The sequence below is a fragment of the Eschrichtius robustus genome, chromosome 1 (genome assembly GCF_028021215.1).
Source record: "Eschrichtius robustus isolate mEscRob2 chromosome 1, mEscRob2.pri, whole genome shotgun sequence".
In the NCBI taxonomy this organism is placed as follows: Eukaryota; Metazoa; Chordata; class Mammalia; order Artiodactyla; family Eschrichtiidae; genus Eschrichtius; species Eschrichtius robustus.
The window spans coordinates 50,383,826-50,397,066 of NC_090824.1; the positions used below are offsets into that span (position 1 = coordinate 50,383,826).

Genomic DNA, 13,241 nt, shown 5'->3' on the forward strand with positions numbered 1-13,241 from the left:
CAGGGCTCGAACCTGTGTCCCCTGCATTGGCAGGCAGATTCTTAACCACTGCACCACCAGGTAAGTCCTACATAGTCTTCTTAAGTTAACAGCTTTTAAATATTTTGTCATATTGGTATAATTTATTTCTCAATATCTCCAATTTTTACATTTAGGCTGTTTGCAGTTTTTTTCTATTGTAAATAAGATGCAGTTTAAGCATGTAGCTTTTGGTTTTATTGAGTTATTACACTAGGCCACATAACCAAGTGTGGAATTCCTTGGTCAAAGTGTATAACGACCTTTATTGATGTTTCCGTATAACTAATTGCTATTCAAAGACAAATTGCAGGTGAAAGTATAAATAGCTCTGTGTTTGGCTTCTGAAATATATGTTGTTTTCCTTAATAAGCCACAGTGTTTGTAGATTTGCCTCAACCAAGTGCAACATTAAGTTCAATTGGTGGTCATCAAGGTGTTAATTGATTATTTTGCTTCTAATAGTGACCTCTGCAGAACCACCAGACAATGAGTTTAAAGTTGCTCTAGATTCCTTCATTATGTTTCAAACTTGGGGTGTTTAGATTTATTTTATTTCATAGTCTGTGCTGGGCAAGTGCAAGGAGCACTGTTTAGATGCAACTCAAATGCTTTGTGTTTGTAACTTCATTTCTATATAGCCTTGATTGGGTTTTTAAGAGACTACATTTTCTTTCTCAGTTTTTAAGAAGATTTAAGAATGATTTGGGAAAAGCATTAAATTATATTTTATTCTATTACAGGGGAACATTGTTCTTACAGATTATGAGTACCTAATTTTAAATATCCTAAGATTTCGAACTGATGAGTCAGATGATGTTAAATTTGCTGTTCGTGAACACTATCCAGTTGATCATGCTAGAGCTGCTGAACCTTTGCTTACCTTGGAAAGGTAACATGTTTGTCTGTTAACTCATTTCATATTGTATTACACAGTAAAATAGATCATATGTCAGAATATGAAAGAACTGTCACATAAGAAAATATTTTGTTTACTTGCATAAAATAAATTTGGGCTGCTTGAACTACATAAGTGTGCGCTTAGATGTAAGCAATTAAGCCTTATTTGGGAGTAGCAAATGTATGTTTTTTTAATCTAAGTTTGGTGTTACTTCAGATGTTTATGATTTCTTGGTAAAGTGGGGGAATTTATTAGCTGTTCTGTGAGAAGACAAATGGATATCTTGGCAGAGCGCAAAAGGAGATGGGAACTCTGGTTTAGCTAAAAAATAGGAGTATGGTGGGATAAGGTGCTGACTATAACTGTACTCTTCTGGCTGGAAGGCTTTGCTAATAGGCTACAGCAGTGGTTTTCAAAGTTTAGAATGCATCAGAATCACCTAGAGGGCTTGGTAAAATATAGATCCCCCCGCCCCTGCCAGGTTTTAAGTAGATCTGGTGTAGATCCCAGGAACTTACATTTCTAACAAGTTTGCACGTGAGGTTGATGCTGATTTGGGGGGGAATACTGTGGCCCACAGCATCCTTGAGTTCTTTCTAAATGTTTAATTAGGTAAAGCCATTTCAGGTGTTAAGATATAGCACCAGGGAGGGATAACTTGCGAGACTGGGATTGACATATACACACTACTGTATATAAAATAGATAACTAGTAAGAACATGCTACATAGCACAGGGAACTCTGCTCAATACTCTGTAATGGCCTATATGGGAAAAGAATCTGAAAAAAAAAGAGTGGATATATGTATTGATATATGTATAACTGATTCACTTTGCTGTACACCTGAAACTAACACAACATTGTGAATCAACTACAGTAAAATTTTTTTAAAAACCCATATATCACCAGTCTCCACAAACTACATTTAACTGTTGCATAAAAATGTGTCTTTCATGTCATGTATGGGCATGCTGACGATAAGCAGTATGACTTAGTTGAAAAAGTATTGATGTTCCTTGGAAAACTTGGTTTCAAGTCCCAGTCTGCTGTTCAGGAACCTACTAAACTTAGATAAATTACTTTTATGATCCTTTTTTTTTTTTTTAACCTATAAAGTGAACTAACTCCTTTTATATTTTAGGGTATTTTGAAGATCAGGCAAATTGATGCATATGAAAGTACTGTGGATATGAATATGGCTGTAGGGTTTATTAAATATAAGATAGTAAGGAGTGTGTCAATTTTGTTTCACAGATTGACTGAAATAATAGCCAGTGCACCTAAGGGTGAACTACTGAAGAGAGTTCTTAACCCATTACTTCGTGAGTAATCCTATATAGAGCAATGAAGTGTTTGTAAGATAATATGGTTTCTTAGAAATATATGTAACACATTGAAATCTAGTTCTAGTAGAAAATTAGAACAACTTGATAAATGTAGAAAGGAGTTTAAAATGATCTTTTGAGTGAATTAAGTGTTTATTTTCAAGGAAAGAGAAATTTGTTATACCATATGAACTTTGACCTTTATGTTATGTCTTATTTGAAAGCAATACAGTTATGTAAACAAACTATGTTGTCTAGCACTTGAGCGCCAGCTGTAGTTTTCTAAGAAATCTTTTTTTTGTTTTTTTGTTTTTTTCAGTGTCTGTCTTTTTGGTTTAATAGTCACTTAGCTTGGTTGGGTTTTCTTTGTTTTGCTTTTTGTTTTTTATTGGTGAGTCTCAGGGCTTTCCAGGGTCTGCCAGGTGCTGCTGATAACCAAGGTAAAGATAATCTAATCAACTTTTACACTTGAGAAAATCATCACCTATCCCTATACTAAGGAATCTGGGGAGGACATATGAGAAGGCAGGTACCATTGATTACTACAGGAGTTACTGTTTAGAATGCATTAAAAAAGTTATCTTTAAAACTTTCCATCTGTTAGTATAGCATGTGTAAAATTTGTAAGTTTGGATTTTTCTATTTCTTTATTCTGTTAATATGATGTGTTACATCAACCAGTTTTTGGATGCTAAACCAACCTTTCATTCCTGGTTTATAATCCTTTTTGTACGTGGCTAAATTCCATTAAATTCCCATAACTTTTGCACTGACTTCTACAATTTTATTGTAGTCTCAAATTTTTATAAATACTTGAACTGTCATTTCTAATAACATTTCAAAATAGGTAAACTAATTGTTATTTTCACTGGCTACTCTTATTGAGTAGATCATTTATATTGGGATATACGTTAGTAATTTGAATGTGAAATTTTATAGGAAAATACTACAAATAATACCCTCTGCTTTTATAGCCTGTGGACCAGCTCTCATTGAACACTGTCTTATAGAAAATGGATTCTCTGGCAATGTCAAAGTGGATGAAAAATTTGAAAGTAAGGGTATGTGTGCATGCTACAAGTTTTGCCCATTTTTATTTCATTTTTTTAAACCTATGAAAATTATTTCTGGAAAAAGTAATAAGTGCGTGGGTAGTTCTAGACTTAAAAACATTTGACCTATTAGTGTTCTATCCATATGGTATTCCTGACTTCCTACTCTTAATGTGACGCTTTATCCGTAGTAACATGCAGTTTAATCTCTTGACCTACCTTATTACCTTCTGATTTTAGAATATTCTCTCTCCCTCCCCCTAAATTTTGGAAGGGGTTACTGCACTTGAGATAGTCTCTGGTACAAGGCTTGAAGGAGTTGAATTATTCACCTTCAGACTCAGAACCTGAGGGGCTTCTAGAAGTAGCATTATTTATGCATTTTAATTCTGTAAGTGCTGTGGTGTGACTTTATAATGAATTAGGCTTTTGTAACTACTTAAGGGAACCTAAATTAACTTCCAGATTAGGATAATAGAAAATTAGAGGAAATATAAGGAAAATGGAAGCTTTGGTCTTCATTCTTGATATTTATATTTTGGGATTTATATCACTTTTTAAGGTTTAGGGATCATTTTTATGATGCACAAATGCACAAATGTAAAATTTTTTTGTGCATTTAAAAATACAAATTGAGTGTTTGAAGTGAATGATTTAGTTTCTGAAATACATGAATTTAGTGCAATCCTGTTCGAAATGCCGACAGGTGGTATTGTTATTTTTGCTATTGCACTTCCTTTTTTAAATGAATCTGATATGTGCAATAAAAAGCATACAAAAATGTTCAGGAAAACTCTGGAAAATAATAGTAATGATGGAGTATAATCTTTTCATAAATTAAAATGTATTATGAAGCTATAGTAATTAAAAGTTAAGTTTTGGGAGAAGGAATACACAGAATAAAGAATTCAGAAACAAGCCCAAATATATATGGGAATTTAGCATATGAACAAAGTGGCTTTCATATCATGAGGGGAAAGATGGATTCAATAAAAGCTATTGGGACAACAAGCTGGCCAAAATATATTCTTATTTAATAAACTGATTATAAACATGAAATAACTATATTTAATTTTCTTGAACAACTTGCATTATTTCATAAGCACTTTCTGTTTTCTACATAGATGTTTAATAATAGTTATGGACAGTTGATTGGCACTCCTTTTTTCCTTTCTTATTCCCCTATTAGATATTGAAAAAGTACTTGTTTGTCTTCAGAAAGCAGAAGAGTATATGAAAACAACATCCAACTTCAGTGGAAAGGTGGTGCCACATATACTTATTGTATATTGTTGATATTTTACGTATTTAGAGTTTTAGGATTTAAATGTTCATTGAAGGATCAGTATATGTAAATTTTTTGTTGTAATTTGGAAATTTAACACCTGTAATATGCTTATTCTAGGGTAGTTTTTTTTAATTGCTGTTGGTTTCTGATTTTTGTTCTGTTCCTTAAATCTTCTACAAAGTACTGGGTCAAGTCGATATTGGCACTCCTGAAAAGTTGAGGAACTTGAAAATATTTCCTCTTAGGTTGATTTTAGATAGAGAAGCACATCTTAATTTGCCAGCACTTTCCAAAAATTTACTGATTAACATCTTTTTAATTATTAAATATCCTCTGAGTTACCTCATATCTTGTTTTTCTTCCCTATTCAAAGTATAACTTTACTTACAAAAAACGTTCAGGAAAGGTTCTGATTCATTACAGCTAAATTCACTCCAAATATACCCTGCACCCAGTTATTAAAATGAATTAAAATTTCCTACCGGCAAAGTGAACCGAAGATTTTTCTGCTGGAAGTAAAGTGCTTTTGGCTTTTTTAAGTTGCAGAACATCTGAAAAATGGAAAGAAAAAAGCGAAATGCACATGTATAATCTCACCACTTTATCAAATCATTAGTTTTCATTTTCTTTATTCCCTGTTTTTTTCTTGTTCATATGAATAAGTCAGTATTTTCTAATGGTACTTACTGAGTCTTAAAAACATCACTTTGAGAAATGATACAATCAGACAAATGCTGATTGTTTATAACTAGAATAATTTTGTAAGTTAATACAATTAATATCATTCAAGGAAAGTAAATCTGTTAATTATGAATAGAAATTAGTTTTAATGTTGGATTTTTGTAGGGGTATATCATTCAGAAAAGAGAAATAAAACCAAGCCTGGAAGTAGATAAACCAACCGAAGACATACTCACGTAAGTATGTAGGCATGGGTCAATTTGCTTTGGGTGTTTATTAATGTTCTGTTCTTTTTCTTTTTTTTAAAATAGATTTATTTATTTTTGGCTGCATTGGGTCTTTGTTGCTGTGCGTGGGCTTTCTCTAGTTGCGGCGAGCGGGGGCTACTCTTTATGGCGGTGCGTGGGCTTCTCATCCCGGTGGCTTCTCTTGTTGTGGAGCACAGGCTCTAGGCGTGCGGGCTTCAGTAGTTGTGGCACACGGCTCATTAGTTGTGTCTCGCAGGCTCCAGAGCGCAGGCTCAGTAGTTGTGGCGCACGGGCTTAGTTGTTCTGTGGCATGTGGGATCTTCCTGGACCAGGGATCGAACCCGTGTCCCCTGCATTGGCAGGCGGATTCTTAACCACTGCACCACCAGGGAAGTCCCTATTAATGTTCTTGGTAAATATGTTTTACAGGTATGAGGAATTTCATCCTTTCTTGTTTTCTCAACATTCACAATGTCCATATATAGAATTTGAATCATTTGACAAGGTGGGTTTTCTGATTCTGTTTTTTGACCAGTTAGCATGATGTGAGTTGTTAAATTAATATCAACTTGCTTTGATTGAGAAATTGAAAATATTTCTGCTTTACAATCATTATGAATCTGGACATTAAAAACCAGTGCAGTCACAGATACAACCTAGTGGAAATGTTTGTTGCCTCTTTATTTCAAGATGAAGGACCAAAGATTTGAACTTAATTTGATTCCTGACTGCTTAGCTGTATAATACATTTACTGGAAATCTACTCAAGTTCTTTGCGTGGTGTTATGAAACAAAATGGACCCTAGAATTCTGTGTATGCAAGTTGAAGCAGAGACCATGTTTGTGTGTTTTTTTTCCAGCTAGTTGATTGTCTTTTTCTTTTTTTGATAAGGCCGTAGATGAATTTTATTCCAAGATAGAAGGTCAGAAAATAGATTTAAAAGCTTTACAACAGGTATGGTGTTATTAAAAACATTTATATAAACCAGCTAGCCTTGAGTGTGGTTTGCTGGGTAGGTGATGCTGTCATCCAGGAATGGGCAGCCTTTTAGAAGTAGTTTGGGAATGCCCTGATCCCTTGGTATAGTAATAAAGGTCCAGGGGAACTATCAGTGTTTAAAAAAAAATACGCTCATTTGCTCCATTAGAATATCAAATATTCTCTAAACCAGAAAATACAGTGGGAAGGAGGCCTGTTATTTATTCCCTGGTATGATTTGCTTTATTACAACAACCCAGAGCTTCTCAAACTTTGCTGTAAAGGGAATAGTGTTTCAAAAAGGAGATTTTTAAATAGGCCAAAGGAGAGGGAATAGTTTTCTCTATACAAATAAGCATATATTTGTTTATCACTAAACTGTTTTCTTTTTTAAAGTGGGCTTTTGAACTAGGCCTTTAATATGCGTTGCATGTATCATGACTCCACAAGGAGGGTTTAATATGCTGTGTTTTGTTTTCCCAGCACATTTGACCATGTTTGGGGAGCTTTTACTGCAGAACAGTTTTAGAAAATGGCCAAAGTCGCTCTTGATGCGATTTTTCAAAAATATTCATAGAATCTTAAAATATGTGTGCAAAAACTTGAAATTATGTGAATCTCTGTATCCTCCCCACCTCGGTTGTAAAAAATTAACAAGAGCGGAATTTCAAAGCAAGTGGGTCACATGAGTTACATAGTGTGATTGCCACATGGTGGCAGCACTTTAGCAAGTAAACAGATATTTAAGAGTAACATTGAACCCCATGTTTTTATGTACATCAGAATACCCGTGAATTATTTTAGTAATCACTGTGTGTTCTTTTAATAGTCACCATTCTTATAACTTAAATATTTTTAATATTACGTCCAGCCTGCAAACATTCACTAATTGGTGATGCTATTACTAGTGTTACAAAATTAGCCCCACATCAGTAACCTTAATATGTAAGTTCCATGTGATAGAATGCTATACAGCCATCCCTCGGTGTCTGCAGTGGATTGTTCCAGGAGCCCCTGTGGGTACCAAAATCCAAGGATATTCAAGTCCCTTATATAAAATGGTGTAGTACAGTGAATACAGTTAGCCTCCCATATCTGCAGGTTTTGTATCTGCAGGTACGGAGGGCTGACTGTATAAAAGTTCACATAACTACCATGAGCCTTTGTGTTGTTAATTTAGGAAAAAGAATACTTTGTAAAATACTAGAAATAATGCTGAGAAAATTAAAAGCAGCAATAAAATAAAAGGAAGCTATTTTAGGGATTAATGCTAAAAATGCATTCCCCCAAACTTTAATGCCATAGGGAAAAATGTCTTGAATTCTGCCTGCTTGAATAATGCAAGGGCAGTAGGGGCATATCTTACATACAATGTAACCTGTAATCAAAATACCTTCCTATATAGGGAATGGGATGTAGATGGTCAGGAGAGGTAATTTTGGAGCATGAAACACTTTGGGGTAGGATAGACCTGGGGAGATGGACTATGGGGAACTTTAGCTAGTTAGGTAACAACATTGAGGGGGCAGAAGTAGGGGTGGGATAGTGAGTTTCAGGAGGTAAAAGAGAGAAGGTACAGAAGGTAGAATAAATCTAATTTTTAAAAACTCTGTTTTGTCAACAAAAGGAAAAACAAGCATTGAAGAAATTAGACAATGTCCGAAAGGATCACGAAAACAGATTAGAAGCTCTTCAGCAGGCTCAGGTATTATGTTTAGCTTTTTCAGATACTTTTTCAAAAACGGTAACTTTGGCATTGTAACAAATGTTTTTGGTTTATTTCATAAGGAAATAGACAAACTTAAAGGAGAGCTTATAGAAATGAACCTACAAATAGTTGACAGAGCCATTCAGGTTGTTCGAAGTGCTTTAGCCAACCAGATAGACTGGACAGAAATCGGGTTAATTGTGAAAGAAGCCCAAGCTCAAGGAGACCCTGTTGCAAATGCAATCAAAGAACTAAAACTACAAACAAATCATGTTACAATGCTACTAAGGTAAGTTTGATTCTTAGTTAAGCAGTTAGTGCTTGTCTTTATTTTGCTATTTAATTTTCCACTGTATTCATTAAAATTTTTTTTATTTGGAAATTTATCTTTGAAAATACAGAAAAAAATTAATTTACATTAAAATAATGCAACTATTTAAGTACTGTAAACCATTTATAATTTCCGTGAGAAAAAAAATTGCAAATAAAAAAGTGATGTCATTGACATTAGTGAAATACTATTGAATATTTTTAATAGAAATCCATACTTGTTATCAGAGGAGGAAGATGATGATGTTGATGGTGACATCAGTACTGAGAAAAATGAAACCGAACCACCAAAAGGAAAAAAGAAAAAGCAAAAGAATAAACAACTGCAAAAGCCTCAGAAAAATAGGCCATTGCTTATTGATGTTGATCTCAGCTTGTCAGCATATGCCAATGCCAAAAAGTAAGTCATAAATTTAAGTATTTATTTTATTTTATTTATTTATTTATTTATTTGCCACGCTGCACGGCATGTGGGGTCTTAGTTCCCTGACCAGGGTTTGAACCTGTGCCCCCTGCATTGGAAGCGCAGAGTCCTAACCACTGGACCACCAGGGAATTCCCATAAGTATAAATTTTAGGTAAAATATTATCTGCAATAAATCTGTTAGGGCATTAAGGATAAGAACTATCATTATTTTGACTGTATATTCTTTGAGGTGAAATACTTTTTTAAAAGTATTTAAAGTTGTTCTTGATGATTTGTGAGTCTGTAAAATTAGAAATAACATAAATAGAAAACTAAAGAATGAAGATTTTATCTACAATTAAAAGATATATTTTTCTAGGTATTATGATCACAAGAGATATGCTGCTAAGAAAACACAGAAGACTGTTGAAGCTGCTGAGAAGGTACTTAATATTTCTTAGAGTGAACGTTAATTGTTTTTCTCTGCTTTATTAATTTAATGGACTTAATTATTTCTTCTCTTTAAATGAGGTTTTCAAATTCAGAAATACCTTTCAAACTTAATTTTGCTTTAAATGTGTGTATTTCCAGTATTTATTTTCTCCCCTAACCCTCTCTTCCCCAGGTCTCTATCTCAGTAATTTTCCCTTTTTTGCTCAAGTTAAAAATGTTGGGGCTTCCCTGGTGGCGCAGTGGTTGAGAATCTGCCTGCCAATGCAGGGGACACGGGTTCAAGCCCTGGTCTGGGAAGATCCCACATGCTGCAGAGCACCTGGGCCCATGAGCCACAATTACTGAGCCTGCGCGTGTGGAGCCTGTGCTCCGCAACAAGAGAGGCTGCGATAGTGAGAGGCCCGCACACCGCGATGAAGAGTGGCCCCCGCTTGCCACAATTAGAGAAAGCCCTCGAACAGAAACGAAGACCCAACACAGCCAAAAATAAATAAATAAATAAATAAATTACTTAATTTTAAAAAAATGTTGGAGTCATCCTGGACTCTTCTCATATCCAGTCAATCCTTTTAAATAAAAAAATGAAGTCATTTCTCTCTGTTCAACATCTTCCAGTTTCTTCCCATCTTACTCAAGACACCTTAAAGCCTGGATCAGGTCGGGAGGCCTATCTGCTTCCCTCTGGTCACATCACCCATACTCCTCTTGTTACACACTGTTTCCAGCTACAGTGGGATCTTAAGCTGTTCCTACATCAGTGGCCCATACTGCCTTCTCAGGGCCTTTGCACTTGCTCTTTCTGCCAAGAATGTTCTCCCCTCAGATTTTTCATGGTTTGATCCCCCTCATCATTCATGTGTCTACTTAAGTAAGACTATCAGAGAGGCCTTTCTTGACCACTCATAGTAAAAATAATACTACCTCAATCACTCCCTTTTTACTCTTGTTTTTCTTTTTTAAAAACACCCATCCCAACATATGTTTATCTGTCTTCCCTCTAGAATGTAGATTGCATGAAAGTAGGATCTTTATCTGTTTTATTCATTGCTGTGTCCCAGTCCCTAGAATATTGCCTGAAACATAGTCACGTTAATATCTGTTAAATGAGTGGTCTTCGGGCTTCCCTGGTGGCGCAGTGGTTGAGAATCTGCCTGCCAATGCAGGGGACACGGGTTCGAGCCCTGGTCTGGGAAGATCCCACATGCCGGGGAGCGACTAGGCCCATGAGCCACAATTGCTGAGCCTGCGCGTCTGGAGCCTGTGCTCCGCAACGGGAGAGGCCACGATGGTGAGAGGCCTGCTCACCGCGATGAAGAGTGGCCCCCACTTGCCGCAACTGGAGAAAGCCCTCACACAGAAACGAAGACCCAACACAGCCATAAATAAATAAATAAATGAATAAATAAAATTAAAAAAAAAAAAAAAAAGAGTGGTCTTCATGACTTAGCTCTATCTGCCTCTCCAACCTCATTTACCCTGTGATCATACTTGCTGGTCACGCTGGCCTTTTCCTTCTGCTTACAGTGCGCTCTTTGTATTCTTTGCCTTGATAATTCCATTAATCCTTCAGGCTTTAGCCTAAATGCCATTTCCTCAGAAATAACCTTCTTTGACCATATGAAGTTATAAATTAGGTTCCCTTGTTGTACTCTCGTAGCATCCTTTGAAACATTTACCATGTTTATTTGAATAATTATGTATTTTATATATGTCTCTTCTCCTAGACCCCAGTGGGGTAGGAAGTAGAAACTTTGTCTTGTTCATTGTTGTGTCTCTGACATGTAGCCCAAAGCCTATTACATGGTGGCACTGAGTATTTGGTAAACAGATGAACTCTTTTTCATTTGTAGGTCTTGAGCAGATATTTGTATACAAATCATTTTAATATTTAAGGCCAAAATTTTTTCATTTTATTAAAAAAATTTATTTATTTATTTATTTATTTATGGCTGTGTTGGGTCGTCGTTGATTTGCTTTCTCTAGTTGTGGCGAGTGGGGGCTACTCTTCGTTGCGGTGCGTGGGCTTCTCATTGCGGTGGCTTCTCTTGTTGTGGAGCATGGGCTCTAGGCGCACGGGCTTCAGTAGTTGTGGTGTGGGCTCAGTAGTTGTGGCTCATGGACTTCAGAGCACAGGCTCAGTAGTTGTGGTGCACAGGCTTAGTGGCTCCACAGCATGTGGGATCTTCCTGGACCAGGGATCGAACCCGTGTCCCCTGCATTGGCAGGCGGATTCTTAACCACTGCACCACCAGGAAAGTCCCCATTTTATTACTTTCATGTGTGTATGGTGTGTGTGTATAGATAGTGCCATTTGTGACATTTAAAAACCCATTTCTTCCCCTGTCATTTACTTGGTGTTATTTAAGTAAATTTTCAACAGATTACTTAAAAACTCTTTTCTTATAAATAGGCATTCAAATCAGCAGAAAAGAAAACAAAGCAAACCTTAAAAGAAGTCCAGACAGTTACCTCTATTCAAAAAGCAAGAAAAGTATATTGGTAAGTATTCGACCTTTTTAAAATACATTTTTTCTTTCTATCAAAATTATACATACACATTATTTAGAAAATCAAGCAGTTCTACAAAGCTTGTTAAAAAACCAGTAACCCCACAAACTTTTATCCCTACTCCTATTGCCTCCTCTCCCAAGGAAACTTTTAGCTCTTTTAGCTGAATCTTTTGGTATATACCTCCATTTCTCTTAGTAATATATTGCTGCTTCTTATTTTTTCTGTTTTACACTCTATTAATAACTTCCCACTATGGAAAGATGAAGGTTTTATTCTTTCCATTTGTGCTCCATTACATACACACACATCACCTGGCTTCTCAATATACTTACAGCATAATTCTGTCAAGACTGATGTTCTGTGTTAACATTATTATGAATATTTAAGTTGTGATCAGAGCTGGATCATATAGTATTTTCCTTTCCTGCTCAGTATTTTATCTTCCCTGAAGTTAATAATTGTTTCATTTGCTTTCTTTTTATTTTTGTTCTTGTTATTAGTCATGTCCAAATTCGCTTCCAAGTGTGTTCAAACACATTGGAATTTTATCAGTATCATCTTCTTGCAGAAGTCTTTCCTGGAGCTTTTTGACGTACTTTGTTCTAGATTGGTTACTGTAAGCATTTTAAGATCTCCTTTTATTATTATCCTGGAACTTCTCTTTAACCTCTCTCTGTGTTGTATCTTCTGTCCTGAATCTCAAACTTCCTTTTTCTTTGGTTATGGACTATGTGCTCTAGAAGCTTCATGAGAAGGGGTATGTAGAGGTAAAGTTTTTGAGGTGTCCAATGTATAAAAAAATTATTTTACTCATAACAGTTTGGATGGGTATAGAATTCTAATTTGAATATATGTTTCCCTCAGACTTTTAAAAAGGCATTGTCCATTGTATTAACTTCCAGATTTGATCTTGAGTTTGCTGTCATTTTGATAGTTGCTATTTTAATAGGAAACTTGTTTTTGCCTTTCTGTAAGCTTCTAGATCTTTTTTTTCTTCCTCTCAGTTTTCCAAAATTTCACAGGAATGTAGGTTGGTGACGATGTTTTTATCCATTATGCTGGATACTTTGTGGGCCTTTTAAATTGGAAACACGGTTTGGAGAAATTTTCTTGAACTATTTCTTAGAAAATTGCCTACCTTCTGTCTGGTTTTTTGTTTTGTTTTCTTTTTCTTTCTAGAAGTCTCATGTTTTACATATGGGACACCCCCCCTTAGCAGTCCTATTGCTTTGCATTTTCTGTTTTTCAACTTTTTGTTCTGTATTCTGAGATTTTCTCAACTTTATCTTTCAATCCTTCCATTGAATTTTTTAATCTTTTATTTCTTCCTATCATGTTTTA

General features: G+C 35.4%; 1 protein-coding gene and 1 non-coding gene across 2 annotated transcripts in view; one reads left to right on the plus strand and one right to left on the minus strand.

Annotated features, from left to right (window-relative positions):
• Positions 1–13,241, plus strand: part of NEMF (nuclear export mediator factor) — a 52,436-nt gene that overhangs the window by 12,953 nt on the left and 26,242 nt on the right. Inside the window, exons 5-16 of the mRNA XM_068545675.1 lie at positions 762–910; positions 2,174–2,241; positions 3,219–3,305; positions 4,486–4,559; positions 5,431–5,501; positions 5,943–6,018; positions 6,406–6,468; positions 8,120–8,197; positions 8,281–8,489; positions 8,739–8,930; positions 9,316–9,379; positions 11,800–11,888. Of these exons, the coding sequence (XP_068401776.1) occupies positions 762–910; positions 2,174–2,241; positions 3,219–3,305; positions 4,486–4,559; positions 5,431–5,501; positions 5,943–6,018; positions 6,406–6,468; positions 8,120–8,197; positions 8,281–8,489; positions 8,739–8,930; positions 9,316–9,379; positions 11,800–11,888 (1,220 nt within the window). The remainder of the gene's footprint in view (positions 1–761; positions 911–2,173; positions 2,242–3,218; positions 3,306–4,485; positions 4,560–5,430; positions 5,502–5,942; positions 6,019–6,405; positions 6,469–8,119; positions 8,198–8,280; positions 8,490–8,738; positions 8,931–9,315; positions 9,380–11,799; positions 11,889–13,241) is intronic.
• Positions 9,013–9,085, minus strand: TRNAG-UCC (transfer RNA glycine (anticodon UCC)). Its single transcript has one exon. It is a non-coding gene; the product is annotated as a tRNA-Gly (tRNA).